General features: G+C 43.0%; 1 protein-coding gene across 1 annotated transcript in view; it reads right to left on the reverse strand.

Moving 5' to 3' along the window:
* The window catches only part of LOC116512024 (otoconin-90-like), an 81278-nt gene that overhangs the window by 18203 nt on the left and 47234 nt on the right, over positions 1–15841 (reverse strand). Inside the window, exons 7-11 of the mRNA XM_032222298.1 lie at positions 6766–6825; positions 4828–5002; positions 3199–3311; positions 1687–1815; positions 1586–1597 (exon numbers count right to left, since the gene is read on the reverse strand). Of these exons, the coding sequence (XP_032078189.1) occupies positions 1586–1597; positions 1687–1815; positions 3199–3311; positions 4828–5002; positions 6766–6825 (489 nt within the window). The remainder of the gene's footprint in view (positions 1–1585; positions 1598–1686; positions 1816–3198; positions 3312–4827; positions 5003–6765; positions 6826–15841) is intronic.

Here is a 15841-nt window from a genome sequence, read left to right on the forward strand (position 1 = left end):
ATAGAGCAGGTGTAGCATAGCGATAACAATAGCACTTAGACTTATATACCGCTTCAGAGTGCTTTACAGCCCTCTCTAAGCGGTTTACAGAGTCAGTCTATTTTGCCCAACAATCTGGGTCCTCATTTTACCCATCTCGGAAACAGGGGTGGGTACCGATTTACGTGCTTTGCATTGTAAACCGTCATAAGGGAAGGATTGGTGCTCTTTGTGGTATGGGGCCTATACCAGAGGTGACATTCAAATTTTTTTCCCTACCGGTTCTGTTGGCATGGCTTGGTATGGGGGCTGTTCCTGTGACTGAGTGGGCATAGCCAACTCAATGTCACTCACGGCCATGCCCACTCAGTCACAGCCCCCTCCAAGCCACGCCCACTGAACTCGGTAGGAAAAAATGTGTGTATGAGCACAAGAAGGGCTCATAGTGAATGCTGCGGCAGAGAGAAAGCCAAACTTTTATCCCTCCCTTCACAGTGAAGCTGCTGCTCCCTTTATGGTTCTCCCCAGGTCCCCAGCAGTCAAAGTACCTTAAAGGGACAGGCTGCAGCAACTCTGCTGTGAATGGAAGGAGAAGCATTCAGATTCCCTCTGTCACAGAACTCAACGTTAAATGCAGCAGAGAGAACCCGAACGTTTTTCCCTCCATTCACAGAAGAGTTGCTACAGCCTGTCCCTTTAAGGTATTTTGACCCCCGGGAGGGAGGAGGCTGAGGGGGACCATAAAGGGAGCAGCAACTCCTCTGTGAATGGAGGGAGAAACATTCAGTTTGGGTGGGCAGGTCAAGTTGCTGGAATGGCCAAGGTGAATGGAGACTGGAAAACCGAGCAGGCGACCAGGTGGGTGTGGGCGGGGCCAACCAGGGGTAATTTCTACCTGTTCTGGGAACCAATTCAAATCTTCCCTACCATGTCACCTGATCTGGCCTGATCCAATCGAATTTCACCCCTGGCCTATACTGAACATTAAGCCATTTTTTTTAGTACTTTGGAAACCAAAATTTATTGTGAGCAAGCACAATGTGCTATATAAACTTTCCAGAAAAGAATGTCAAAATCTCCCCTTAGGCAAGGGTTTCCCAATCTTGACAAGTTTAAGACATATGGACTCCAACTCCCAGAATTCTCCAGTCAATATGGCTGGGGAATTCTGTGAGTTGAAGTCCACATGTCTTGAAGTTGCCAAGATTGGCACACCCTGCCTTAGGATAACTCTTGCATGAGATAAAATCAGGTGACAATAATTGATTTCAACGTGTGGCACCCAGAGGTGGTATTCAGCCAGTTCTGGCGAACCGGTAGCAGAAATTTTGAGTAGTTCAGAGAACCAGCAAATACCACCTCTGGCTGGCCATGCCCCCATCTATTCGCTGCCTCCTGAGTCTTCTTCTGTCGCCCTGTACAGGACAACGGAGCTGGAAAGCAGGTTAGTGGGATGGGGAGGGAATGGAGATTTTACATTATCCTTGCCCTGGAGTGAGGAGGGAATGGGGATTTTGCAGTATGCTTCCACCGCCACCCCTGCCACATCACGCCCCCTAAGCCAAGCCACGCCCACAGAACTGGTAGTAAAAAAATTGAATCTCACCACTGGTGGCACCTTCAAAGGAATAAGAGGAATTTACCGAACAAGGAAATAAGGATCTGAAAGGGAATGAAGAACTGAAATATTTCCCCCAATTTTCTCACCTGTCACCAGAGAGGAGCAGAGGGAAGCATCAAAATTATTCAAGGAAGAGTTAATGGGAGAATGCAAGAAACATTCAATAGCTTCTCTGTCACAATCGCAGAGCAAATGCTCGCAAGAATCCTCAGACCCTGGGTGGGGGGAAAAAGGGAGAAAACAGCATGTAAAAAAATAGAGAGCGAAAAGCCCGTTTGCAAAGTTGGATTGAGATGTTTTTCGCTGTAATTTGCTGACTCTCTGTAAGGTTTTGATCCAGAGAGATGCATTTTATATTCTGGGCCCAGACGCAATTCATCATTGCAGGAGGGAAACAGGAGGGAGTTCATTTCACAGCAAGAAGCCATTGGAACACAGTAGAACGTTAATATATTTTGTAAAATGCTTTTCTCCCACAACAAGATTTGAAAACTGTTGGGAAGAATGTTCATTCTAGAATGGCACTAATACGATTCAGCAACTTCTCTGAAAATATAATCTGAGAGACCGCCTCCTGCCAATTACCTCCCACAGACCAATTGGATCGCACAGATTAGGCCTCCTCCGGATTCCATTGGCTGGTCAATGTTGGCTGGCGACCCCCCCCCGGGGGAGGGCCTTCTCTGTAGCTGCTCCGGCCCTCTGGAACGATCTCCCCGTTGAGATCCGGACCCTTACTACCCTTCCGGCCTTCCGTAAAGCGACGAAGACCTGGCTGTTCCGGCAGGCCTGGGGCTGTTGAATTGTCCAGCCCCATTCTAGGTTGTGAATGTTGTTGCAATTTTAAACTGTTGTTTTATTTTTTTTTATATCCCCCCTCCCTTCTTATTGTAAGCCGCCCGGAGTCTTCCGAGAGTGGGTGGCATACAAAACTAATAAATAATAAAATAATAATAATAATCTGCCACATGGGTTAATTGGCTGGGATAAGCATAACAGAGTAACAGAGTTGGAAGGGACCTTGGAGAACTTCTAGTCCAACCCTCTGCTCAAGCAGGAGACCCTATACCAGTGATAGCAATAGCAATAGCAGTTAGACTTATATACCGCTTCATAGGGCTTTCAGCCCTCTCTAAGCGGTTTACAGAGTCAGCATATCGCCCCCAACAATCCGGGTCCTCATTTTACCCACCTCGGAAGGATGGAAGGCTGAGTCAACCTTGAGCCGGTGAGATTTGAACCGCCAAACTGCAGCTTAGCAGTCAGCTGAAGTGGCTGCAGTACTGCACTCTAACCACTGCGCCACCTCGGCTCTTTGATGGCAAACCTATAGTATGTGTGCCACATGTAGCATGTGGAGCCATTTGTTAGGGCACTTAAAATGGCTTCTACTGTACAGCGCAGTGGAGTTGACATGGTAACGGCTTCACAGTACTCCACAAGGGGGCTCCCTCTGGTAAGGGGGAAAATCCAACATTAGAAATTACGTTTGGTCTGGGCATTTTGCTCCTGTAAATAAATACCCAGGCAACGCCAGGTTATCGGCTAGTAGCAGAATAAAAAAGGTGTTTTGTAGGGCTTTGCTACTTCATCCTCACCACAAGTGATGTTTTTAGTGAGGCAACTGACGTTCATGATGATTTTGGTAGGATCCCAGGTGCAATCTTCCTCCGTTGCCTCTTCGTAGCATTTCCGATGTTGAAAACAGCAACTGATTCCAGAAGAAGAGAGGAAGAAATGAAAGCATCATTAGGAGAGACGGTTTGTGAACATATTGGAGGCATCAAGGTTCTGTGGGAAGTTATCATCCAGCCCTCTCCCAGAAAAATGAAATATCCTAGGAAATATTGAAAATGCAGAATAGTTCTCTGGATGTGAAAAAAAAGATACATGTTTTGATAGACAGAATAGTTGCCTGTAGCTTCCTGCCCATCCCCACTGTTAATGGACCATTGAGAAGGCCAGGCTAGTCCCTTTTACATAATAAAGACTTCTCCACTGCAGCTGCAAGGGGAAGGAATGTTGGAACTTTACTCAACTGACCACATGGCATCTGAGAAGTCATCCATACCTGGATTCAAAACACAGCATAGAGAGTTGCCCCTGCATGGCCCCATGGGAGTCTGACAACCAATCAGAATACATTTCTTACACAGGAACAGGAAACAGAGAGGTGGGGCTGAACAGGTTATAAAAAGCCCTGCAAGCCCCTCCTTCAGCCCTTCTCTTCTTCTCCACCAACACTGAAGCATGTGATCACCTTTTCTGTTCAGGACTCAAGCCATGTGGCCCTGTCCACCAATAAACCATCTTTCCAATCAGCCTCCATGTCTCCAGTGTCTTTTTGCCCACTTGGAGCCGAACCCAGAAGGACATTTCTTTCATCAGTTCGGTCTCGGCTGACTCCATTGTTTTAAGCATTCATTTAAGCAATTAATTCACCTTTGAGCATTTCTGAAAAACCACAAAACTGAAAAATGGAAAGACTCAGGGGTGGACTGCTACAGGTTCGCCTGGGTTCAGGAGAACCCGTAGCTAACATTATGGCCAGTTCGGAGAACCTGCAAATCCCAGCCCTGGCTGGCCCCACCCACCCCGCCTCCCAGCCCCTTCTCCCAGGAATCTCCACTTCACCCTTTTGGGATGCGAGGCAAGTGCAGGACCCATGTGGAGGCTCAGGGAGGGAGGAAAAAATGGGCCTTCTGGAAGTTTCAGAATGTGGGAAATGGGCTCATTTCCGGCCTCCGGAGCCTGGTGGAGGCAATTTTTGCCCTCCCAGAGGCTCAAGGAAAGCTTCCGGAGTCTGGGGAAGGTGAAAACGCCTCCCCACCCCCGCTGTGGTGCAGGAGGCCAACTAGGCCACACCCACCATGGCCATGCCCATCCAGCAACCGGGCAGAGAACCCGTTGCTGACCTGGAAAGACTTATCAAGAATTGAACTGGTCTGGTTTCAAACTAATTGCTTCAAGGATTAGCATTTCTTTTTCTAACTTAGCTTTTCCCTTGGAATACATAAGGTAGCGGTTAAGTTCAAAGGTGGGAACTTTAAGACTTGTAGACTTCAACTCCCAGAATTCTCCAGCCAGCACCTTTGAAAATCCAGTTGTCTTTTGGAAAAAGCGCCTTGGGGCAGCCCTGACCTAGATGATTGAGAATCTCTTTAGACACGAGTAGAGTGATAGCCCTCCCCAGGAAGACTTCTACGCCTCTTAGGTCCAAATCTTACCCATCTACTTCATCCACGGGGAAGCCCTCCATCTCGAATCGGCAGGCACAGCCGTAGTCTTCAAAGTCTCTTGGGCAAACGCCAGTCACACACTTCATTCTGCTCACGAAGTTGAGCAACGGCGGAAAGCTGGTGAACACGGACTGAAGCCAAGTGAAGTGAGAGCCCAAACAATCTGCAAAGATGGGAAGAAGCCAATGGTCAAACTGACATCCAAGCAAAAGCAAGGATGAGTTTGACATCTGCAGAATCCGTGAGGATCTCAGGTTTGGCTCATCCTTCACGTTAAAAAAAAAGATGCAGTGGGACTCTCCGCGGAGGGCTGTCTTGCAAATCTCTTAATTCCCAAGCAAAGCAAGGAGGAACTGGTGAGTAGAAGTAGGAAATGCAAGTTTAGGTAAACCTTGTAGCCCTTGTTGTGAATGTCTTCGGGCAACACAACACCTAGCTGGAAACTCTCTACTCAATGCCCCTGAAGAGTGTTCGGAGACTACAATTGGTCCAGAATGCAGCCGCGCAAGCGATACTGGGTGTACCGAGATACACCCATATTACACCCATCCTCCGCGAGCTGCACTGGCTCCCCATTGGTCTCTGAATGCGCTTCAAGGTGCTGGTTATCACCTTTAAAGCCCATATAACTTGTATTTGACTTGTCCTTTTAGTTTCTTTACTACGCCGCTTGAATCAATTCATACTACGATGTAAATGAGGTTACTCCAATAAATGAATTCAAGATTTTTGACTAGATTTGCTTTAAAATTTTACCTTACTGATAAGCCACTTGTGAGTTGATTAAGGTGTATATTAAATTTCATCTGAACTTTGTCGGAGCTTTGAGACTAATTCAAAAGGCTGAAACTACACTGTGAATGTCAAATTTGCTGCATCAAAGACATTCGTTAATGTTAATATCACAGTATTACTCATCTCTTCTGATGCAAAGCTTCAATATATAAGTTGGTGGTCACCCAAAATTTTGGTAAAGTGATTTCCTTTTTCCTCTGGTTTCTAAGAAGCTTTGCACAATAAATAGCAATAGCACTATACTGCTTCACAGTGCTTTTAGAGTCCTCTCTAAGTGGTTTACAAAGTCAGCATATTGCCCCCAACAATCTGGGTCCTCATTTTACCCACCTTGGAAAGATGGAAGGCTGAGTCAACCTTGAGCCTGATGAGATTCAATCTGCCAAACTGCAGGCAGCCGGCAGTCAGCAGAAGTAGCCTGCAGTACTGCACTTTAACCACTGCGCCACTGTGGCTCATTATGGCTAGTTTCTCAATTACAGCTCAAATGTAATCTATTAATCTTCTTAAGCAACACCTGGAACCATAATTAAAGCATCAAAAAACAACTAAAGCTATCACTAATGAAATTGAGCTGGTTGAGGAAATGCATCTGCCTTGTTTTCTTTGAAGCTGGTGAAGTGTTTTGAGTGAGCACCGAGGTGTCGTAGAAGACCACTGCTGAAAAAAAATGATGTGGATCTCATACAGACAGAGGAATGGGCCAGTTGATCACCTATATCTGCTTAGCCATGTACTCTTATCAATTTTATTTTTGTATTTCAAAGCAAAGACCAGAAGAGTTCTGACAAATTGTGCTTTGCTGCACCTTACATTCACGATATGCAGCCAATTGGCTCTTGCTAAGTTTGCATCTAGCTGCATTCAGAGGCATCCACATTTCTTCATCATTCATGGAAAAAGTTAGAACAATGGAACAAGCCTCCAGAAATGGTGGGTGCTCCAACACTGGAGGCTTTTAAGAAGAGATTGGACACCCATTTGCCTGAAATGCTATGGGTTTCCTGCTTGAGCAGGGGGTTGGACTAGAAGACCTCCAAGGTCCTTTCCAACTTTGTTATTTGTTATTAATACAGATAAAGGAATCCTTTAATCCAATAGAAACCAACAAGCAAATAAAAACCTACTTACCAAAGAACAAAGCAACACTTTCCACATTTTCAAAGACTCCGTTGAAGAAGGTGATGTTATCTGAGGGGAAGCATAAACTATTAAAACATAAATAGTTTCCAAATATACAGATACAGCCTTGATTTCAGAAGAGAAAAGAGCCGGACTTGGTTATTATTAGGATGGGAGACAATGTGGAGTTTCCCAAATTGTAAGCTAGCCTGGGAATTTGAAAACCCACCCCAGAAGAAGGCAGTGGAACAGCAATTCTTGACTGCTATGAAGAGTTGAGCTGAAATCTTTCCTTCCCACCCACCCCCATCATGAACCTTTTTCAGAACTTAAGAAAACTTAAGTGTGTGTGGAGTGGAATCTAAAGCGAGACAGAATAGAATAGAATAGAATAGAATAGAATAGAATAGAATAGAATAGAATAGAATAGAGTAGAGTAGGGTAGGGTAGGGTAGGGTAGGGTAGGGTAGGGTAGGGTAGGTAGGGTAGGTAGGGTAGGGTAGAGTGGAATAGGAATAGGAATAAGATAGGATAGGATAGGATAAGATAGGATAGGATAGAATAGAATAGAATAGGGTAGGGTAGGGTAGGGTAGGTAGGGTAGGTAGGGTAGGTAGGGTAGGGTAGAGTGGAATAGGAATAGGAATAGGAATAGGGTAGGGTAGGGTAGGGTAGGGTAGGGTAGGGTAGGGTAGAGTGGAATAGGAATAGGAATAGAGTAGGGTAGGGTAGGGTAGGGTAGGTAGGGTAGGGTAGGGTAGGGTAGAGTGGAATAGGAATAGGAATAGAGTAGGGTAGGGTAGGGTAGGGTAGGTAGGGTAGGGTAGGGTAGGGTAGAGTGGAATAGGAATAGGAATAGGGTAGGGTAGGGTAGGGTAGGGTAGGGTAGGTAGGGTAGGGTAGAGTGGAATAGGAATAGGAATAGGAATAGGAATAGGAATAGGATAGGATAGGATAGGATAGGATAGGATAGGATAGGATAGGATAGGATAGGATAGGATAGGATAGGATAGGATAGGATAGGATAGAACAGAACAGAACAGAACAGAACAGAATAGAATAATTTATTGGCCAAGTGTGATTGGACACGCAAAAAAATTGACTTTGGTGCATACACTCTCAGTATATATAAAAAGACAAGATACATTGGTCAAGAATCATAAGGTGCAACACTTAATGATAGTCATAAGGTACAAATAAGCAATCAGGAAAACAATCAGTATCAAACTGTTACAGTCCTGCAGACGTAAGTGGGAGGAGATGGGTGATAGGAACGATGAGAAGATTAATAGTAATAGCAATGCAGCCTTAGTGAATAGTTTGACGGTGGTGAGGGAATTATTTGTTTAGCAGAGTGATAGCATTCCGGGGGGGGGGGGAGGGGACTATTCTTGTGTCAACTTGTCTTGGTGTGCAATGCCCTATTGCATGTTTTGAGGGTAAACATTGAAACATGTCCAGGATGTGAGGGATCTGTAAATATTTTCACAGCCCTCTTTTTGACTCGTGCAGTACACAAGTCGTCAATGGAAGGGAGGTTGGTAGTAATTATTTTTTCTGCAGTTTTAATTATCCTTTGAAGTCTGTGTCTGTCTTGTTGGGTTGCAGAACCAAACCAAACAGTTATAGAGGTGTAGAAGACAGACTCAATAATTCCTCTGTAGAACTGAATCAGCAGCTCCTGGGGCAGTTTGAACGTTCTGAGTTGGTGCAGAAAGAACATTCTTTGTTGTGCTTTTTTGATGACATTTTTGATGCTAGGTGTCCATTTTAGGTCTTGAGATGTGATAGAACCTAGAAATTTGAAGCTCTCTGCTGTTGGTACTGTGTTGTTTAGTATTATAAGAGGTGGTAAGGAGGGTTTCTCCTAAAGTCTACCACTTTATGGTATGGGTTATGAAATGGGTTACAATCTCCATTGGTTTAGGAATTCTGAAACTCATACTATCTGATTGAGAGCTATCTTGCAATTATCTCAACATGAAAAATAGGAGATTCTGCATTCTCATAATGCAAGATTTCTCAGCCAAGCAACCTTGGGACTTCTGGAGTTGAAGTCCACACAACCTAAACTTGCCAGATTTGAGGAACAGTGTCCTGTTGAAGAGACTATTCGTAGCTGGTGTTCTCTGAGCTGGGGTTGTTTTCTTGCAGAGGTTTCATTAATCGACTAGGTAAAATCACCAATGCCCTGAAGACATTACCTAGTTGGGTAATGAAATGTCTGCAAGAAAACAACCAAGCTCTGCGAGCACTAAGGACTCCACTGTCCTGATATATCGGAAGAACATTACAAAAATCACAGCAATTATACCACATCTTAAAGCAACAGGAGGCAAATTTCACCTTTACAAGATAAAAATCCAAGATCCACCATCTGTCTCTTAATCTCTTAGTCCCAAACAGAAGCTGTTTTTAAAAAATGAGTATGTTTGTAAAAGCAGAACAGAATAGAGTTCACAATGTGTCCATACAAACATGTACAAATATACATTTGGTGTCTCCATTTTTGCCAGTTTTATTTCGGTAGTGTAATTTAAGGTGACTGTTTTGTTACTGGTGTTGCTCAAATCATTGGGCTATTTCCCAATGTAGTTGGGATATGGTTGCTCAGTGGCTAAGATGCTGAGCTTGTCGATCAGAAAAATCGGCCGTTCGAATCCCTAGCACCGCGTAATGGAGGGAGCTCCCGTTACTTGTCCCAGCTTCTGTCAACCTAGCAGTTCGAAAGCACGTAAAAAATGCAAGTAGAAAAATAGGAACCACCTTTGGTGGGAAGATAACAGTGTTCCGTTCGCCTTTGGCATTTAGTCATGCCGGCCACATGACCACAGAGACGTCTTCAGACAGCGCTGGCTCTTCGGCTTTGAAACGGAGATGACACCCCGCTCCTCCGAGTCGGGAACGACAAGCACATATGTGCAAGGGGAACCTTTACCTTTATCTTGTCCCAATGTAGCATAAGTAAATGCAAGAACTATGGAGAAATTCCTTTATTCTGCAAATCAGATTGGCAAAATTTGGCAAAAAAGTGGTTTAATATGAAGAGAGAAGTGAAACATATGGCAGTTTCCCCTCCCTTTAATGTGAATTGGTACCATTCCGCACAATCTCATATTTCTGCAGCTAAGAAGCCTTTTAATTACTTTTTTTCTTCCTCTTTGGTAAAGGCCAACATTAATGCACTTTAAGACTGCTTCAAATCCTGCCTCTGATTTGTTGAAGGGAGTAATTCAATCCTTCAAGGGAAGATTATAATTTAATGTTTTCATTATCTATTAATGCCTTAAAACCTCTCAGAAACAAGAGGTCAGGCTTAGAATGCAGAAGGATTCTGAAATTTCCTTTCCTGTTATTTCCAGTTCTGAACATCTCAGTGGAGAGCCAAGCCAGAGGATAAAGTTATTTATTTAAGTTTTTTTTTTAATTGTCACATGTCTTAGTTGTCCCACTCCAAAACCAACTCTGGATGGCTTTGCAATTAAAAAAAAATAGCAGCAATCTCTCTCTCTATATATATATAAATGGTTGTGTGTGTATGTTCCAACATAACTCTGGAATGCCTCGAGCAATTTAACCAAACTTGGTACACAGTGTTCTAACCTAGGCTTCCTGATACAGTAAAAAGCACACACTTAGTCCCCAAAACCCTCTTTTTATTTCAAAGGCTGTTAATTATATTCATTCACAGCCCGTAATGAGTCCCAAATAGTTGTAAAGAGTCCTACAGCAGGCTGCCAAAGTCCTTCAGGATAAGGCTGATAAGCACCCACCTTTATCTTCCTTGAAACACTGCCAAAGACTTAATTGGTAATTGGCTTGGCAAGGCCATACAGAGCAAAGAGTCAAAACGGAGCGTCAGAAGCTAAACTGAACAGCATAAACCAAGTTACCTTCCACAAAGGCTCACGTGCCTTTGCTCCTCCTTTATGTCCTATGGGAGGATTAATAACCTCCAAGCCTTACTTCCGAGTCGTCTCTTCTGTCTTAACTGTTCTTGCCTTCTGGCAGCTCTGCGCATGCCCGCATTGGGAACAGGGGGCGCCTGTTCCTCTGCCTCACTGCTGTCCAACTCTGGAGGCTCCAGAGGCAGCACATAACTCCCAGATGCCTCCGACACAGAGCCCTTGCCCAAGCCTTCCCCAGACTCAAGGACTGGCCCGTGTTCCTCCCCAATCTCCCCACTGTCTGACTCTGCTGCCAGCTCCATGGGCTGCCAGCAGACCACAACACAGAGATGACTTACTCTCTGGAAAAAAATACTGTAGGGTTATGACAGCCCTATCACCCTTCAGTGTGTATCTGTGTGTCTGTGTAGATGTGTGGATGTGTTCCAGCATAACTCCAGAATGTCTGGGCTGCTGAAATGAAAAAGGCTGAATTATTATTATTATTATTATTATACAATTGTATCACAGCGGCCAGTTGTTTCGCCGGATTTGGCATTGGTTACTAGTCGGGCCCCACCCAGGGGCCTAGGACGTCGTAACGTATTTTCGTAATATGCGTGCAGATCCAAGCAGTGCGGCTTTTTGCATTTGACTGATGGTGATTTTGTCAATTTTTAACTGTTTTAAATGTAATTCCAGTGCTTTTGGAATAGCACCCAGTGTGCCAATTACCACTGGAATTACCACTGCTGGTTTGTGCCATAGTCGTTGAATTTCGATTTTTAAGTCCTGGTATCTTGCGATTTTTTCATGTTCCTTCTCGGCGACCCTGCTATCACCTGGTATTGCGATGTCTATGATTGTGACCTTATTTTTCTCAACCAGTGTGATGTCTGGTGTATTATGCGCCAGTATTTTGTCGGTTTGTATACGGAAATCCCACAAGATCTTGACCATCTGATTTTCGGTGACTTTTTCAGGCTGATGTTCCCACCAGTTTGTTGCTGTTTTAATATTATAATTTTTGCACAAATTCCAATGGATCATTTGTGCTACTGAATTGTGCCGCAATTTATAATCAGTCTGCGCGATTTTTTTACAGCAGCTGAGTATGTGATCAACAGTTTCATCAGCTTCTTTGCAAAGTCTGCATTTGGCATCATCAGAGGATTTTTCGATTTTGGTCTTAATGGCATTTGTGCGGATAGCTTGTTCTTGCGCAGCCAGGATTAGTGACTCTGTTTCTTTCTTTAATGTACCTGTTTTTAACCATAACCAAGTTTGTTCACTGTCCACTTTATCTTTTATTTTTTCCAGAAATTGACCATGCAGTGCTTTGTTCTGCCAACTCTCCATTCTTGATTTTATCACATCTTTTCTGTATTCTTGTTTCGTCTGTTGGGCCTTCAGTAGATTTTTGTTCTTTACTTCGATTAATAGATGTTCTTGACTTTCTTTTAAATAATCAGCCAGTGCATGTTTTTCTTCTTCAACTGTTTGCTTCACTTGTAATAATCCTCTGCCACCTGATTTTCGGGGCAGATATAGTCTATCAGTATCACCACGTGGATGTAAACTGTAGTGCATTGTCATTAGTTTCCTGGTTTTTCGGTCCAAAAGGTCCAAATCAGTTTGTGTCCAGTTAACTATGCCAGCTGTGTATCTTATAACTGGTATTGCCCAGGTATTTATGGCCTTGATTGTATTTCCACCATTCAATTTAGATTTCAAAATTTTCCTAACTCTGTTGGTGTACTCTCGTCTGACAATAGTTTTTACTTCTCCATGCTTGATGTTATCCAACTGCAGAATGCCTAAGTATTTGTAGGCTTCATTTTCTTTGCATTTAATTAGTTGGCCATTGGGCATTTCAATTCCCTCAGATGCAGTGATTTTGCCCCTTTTTATGGATACAGTGGCGCATTTTTCCATGCCAAACTGCATTGAAATATCGGTGCTGAATACTCGGACTGTATTTGTCAATGATTGGATTTCTATTTCTGACTTTCCATAGAGTTTCAAATCATCCATATATAGTAAATGCGAAATTTTTTCAGCTTTTTTGGCTGTTTGGTAGCCTAATTTCATTTTTTTAAAGATTACTGATAGTGGGATCATTGCGATGATGAAGAGAAGAGGTGAAAGTGAATCACCCTGGAAAATTCCTCGCTTGATATTAACCATTCCGTAGCTCTCATTCCCTACTGCCAACTCAGTTCTCCATTGTTTCATTGCCTTTTCAGTAAAGGATGTAATATTTTTGCTAATGCCAGTTGTTTCTAAGCATTTTATGATCCAACTATGTGGCAGTGAGTCAAATGCCTTTTTGTAATCAATCCAGACCATATTCAAGTTCGTTTTTCTGTTCTTACAATTTTCTAATATCATTTTATCAATTAGAAGCTGATCTTTTGTGCCCCTGCTCCTTCTTTTGTTGCCTTTTTGCTCTACTGGCAAGATGTTGTTTGTTTCCAAATAATCCATCATGTTATCTGCAATAATGCCTGTGAGTAACTTGAAGGTTGTTGGCAAGCATGTTATTGGTCTATAGTTTTCAGGTGTTGTTCCTTTAGTTGGATCTTTCTGAATCAAGTATGTTTTTCCAGTTGTCAACCATTCATCAATTTGGCCCTTTTGTAAAATTTCATTCAGTTGCCTGGCCAATATTGCATGTAAACTGGTCAGATATTTGAGCCAGAATCCATGTAATTGGTCCTTTCCAGGTGATGTCCAATTCTTTACCTTTTTAACTCGATTTTTGACCATCTCAGTTGTTATTTCTAATACTTGCATTTGTTTGTTGCCAATGCTTTTCTCAAAGTCATGTATCCACTTTGCCTCCTTGTTGTAGTCCTTTGCATTTTCCCACAATTCTTTCCAGAATTCAACTGTGGCCTGTTTTTCTGGTTTTTCACTTTTGGTGTCACCATTTACATTAAGACTTTGATAAAAACGCCGTTGGTCTGATCGAAATTGCTGATTTTGTTTATATTGGATGATTCGTGCCTCATATCTTTCAATTTTTCTAGCTGTTGCTGTTATCTGCTGTTTTACAATCTCTACAGCTTCATTGATGTTTCTTGTATCCAATCTATATCTCCTGATTAGCCGATCTATGATTTTGTTGTTTTTAAGCCGTTGCTCATGCATGTTCTTTAAGTTACTAGCATCTGCCCTTAATTTTTTTATTTTTTGTTCTAAACGGATTTTCCACTTTGGCTTTGATGCTTTTTCTGTTGTATGACTAGGTACTTTAATTTTAATGCCTAGTTCATTAGTGACTATTACAGCTGCGCTGTACATTAACTGGTTTGTTTCCAAAATGGATCCCGGTTCAATTGTTGAAAACACTGCATTAACCATTTTCATGATAGGGGCCAAAATTTTCTTCGGCACAGTTTTTAGTGATGGTAAACGTTGCCTTTCCTCATTAAGCAGAAAATGCTCCATGATCTTATCCTTCAATTCTTTTTGTTTTTGAGTTAGTTCATCAGTTGGTTCAGTGATAACTGGTTCTAGTGGTGGTGATGTTATTTCCTCCCCAAGAGCTTCTTCTGGGAGTTCTACTATAATGTCTTTAGTTGTGTCTTGAATATCAGTTATTTCCGCTTGTGATATTGTTTTTTGGGTTTTGCAATTTGCCTGAATTTCCTCATGTTCAACTTCACTAAACACTTTATTCCGTATAATAAATCGCCTTTGATCTGCTAGTCGTTGTTCACTAACATTTGAATCTGGATATTGTTGTTTCCATAATTCATACATTCGCTTTAAATAGCCTCTTTTTTCTGGCTCTGAGTTGTAGTAACAGGCCATTATGGCACGGTTTTCATCTGCACTATATTTTTGTCGTTTTGTTGGCTGGTCCACTTGTAGCCCACTTGTCGACGGATGTCCAGGGACCCCAACATCCGCCGCGGCCCTTGTTAACCCGCGCGACGACCGATGCGGTATGGAATTCTTATTTGTTTTTTTCACCATATTGTATGGGTTGGCGGGGGGGGTTTTACGGGACCAGATGCCAACCTGATCCCAACCTTCCTCCTTTCTCATCCGGGCTTGGGACCGGCAATGGCGGAGTTTTATTATTATTATTATTATTATTATTATTATTATTATTAATTAATTAATTAGACTTATATACCGCTTCATAGGGCTTTCAGCCCTCTCTAAGCGGTTTACAGATTTTTAGCAAATTGAATCAACAAATTGCCCCCACAGTCTGGGTCCTCATTTCACCCACCTCGGAAGGATGGAAGGCTGAGTCAACCTTGAGCCGGTGAGATTAGAACCGTCAAAGTGCAGATAACAGTCAGCTGAAGTGGCCTGCAGTACTGCACTCTAACCACTGCGCCACCTCGGCTTATATCTATAGTGTCAAGTCACAGTACATTTGACAGTGATAGTGTACAATTTGGATTCAAGTTCTGTTAAGATACAGCCTGTTGTGCCTTAAAATGACTTCTACTGTACAGCACAGTGGAGTTGCCATGGTAATGGCTTTGCAGTACTCCACAAGGGGGCTCCCTTTAACACAGGATTGGGATAAATATATACCAAGGCTATGCCGGGTTATCAGCAATCACTCAGAGGGAGCAAATCTTAAAAAATGCTCATTCCATTTTACGATTTCAAGTGGTCCAACCCTACACAGATCCAAGACCCGTGGGAAGAACTGGGTGACAGTAGGGTGAAGATTGCATGAAGTTCGGGAGAGATGCTGTCTCAAAAGATGGATAGCATGGAAACATCCTAACCTATAGCTGAAATCTTGTAGTCTACATTGCTCAGCTATGGTAGAGAATAACAGGGATGATCTTGGAGAAGAACTGCGAACACTATTAGCAAACCAAGAATTCATCCTGGAGAAACAAAAGGAAAGAAACTTACAATTGTCCAACGATTTCTCTTTGGTGTAAACTTTGGTATAAAACACTTATGTCAGCCTTTTGAGGTGGACCAGGTCAGGAAACAGGGACCATCCAAAATGCCAGAAGCCTACTTTATTGACAGGCTCTTGACAGCCCTATCAGCATTTCTCTGCCCTTCCTCTTGGACCTAAGTGAGTCACGATAATGCAGTCTTGAGTTTCTTCCACACACGTTTCTGTTTTTCCAAGCTAAGTTCATGTATCGCTAATGGTCTCAACAGATCTTCTCCAGGGTTTCCTCTACCCCTGCCTTTAATCTGGCTGC

The sequence above is a fragment of the Thamnophis elegans genome, chromosome 8, assembly GCF_009769535.1.
Source record: "Thamnophis elegans isolate rThaEle1 chromosome 8, rThaEle1.pri, whole genome shotgun sequence".
Classification (NCBI taxonomy): domain Eukaryota; kingdom Metazoa; phylum Chordata; class Lepidosauria; order Squamata; family Colubridae; genus Thamnophis; species Thamnophis elegans.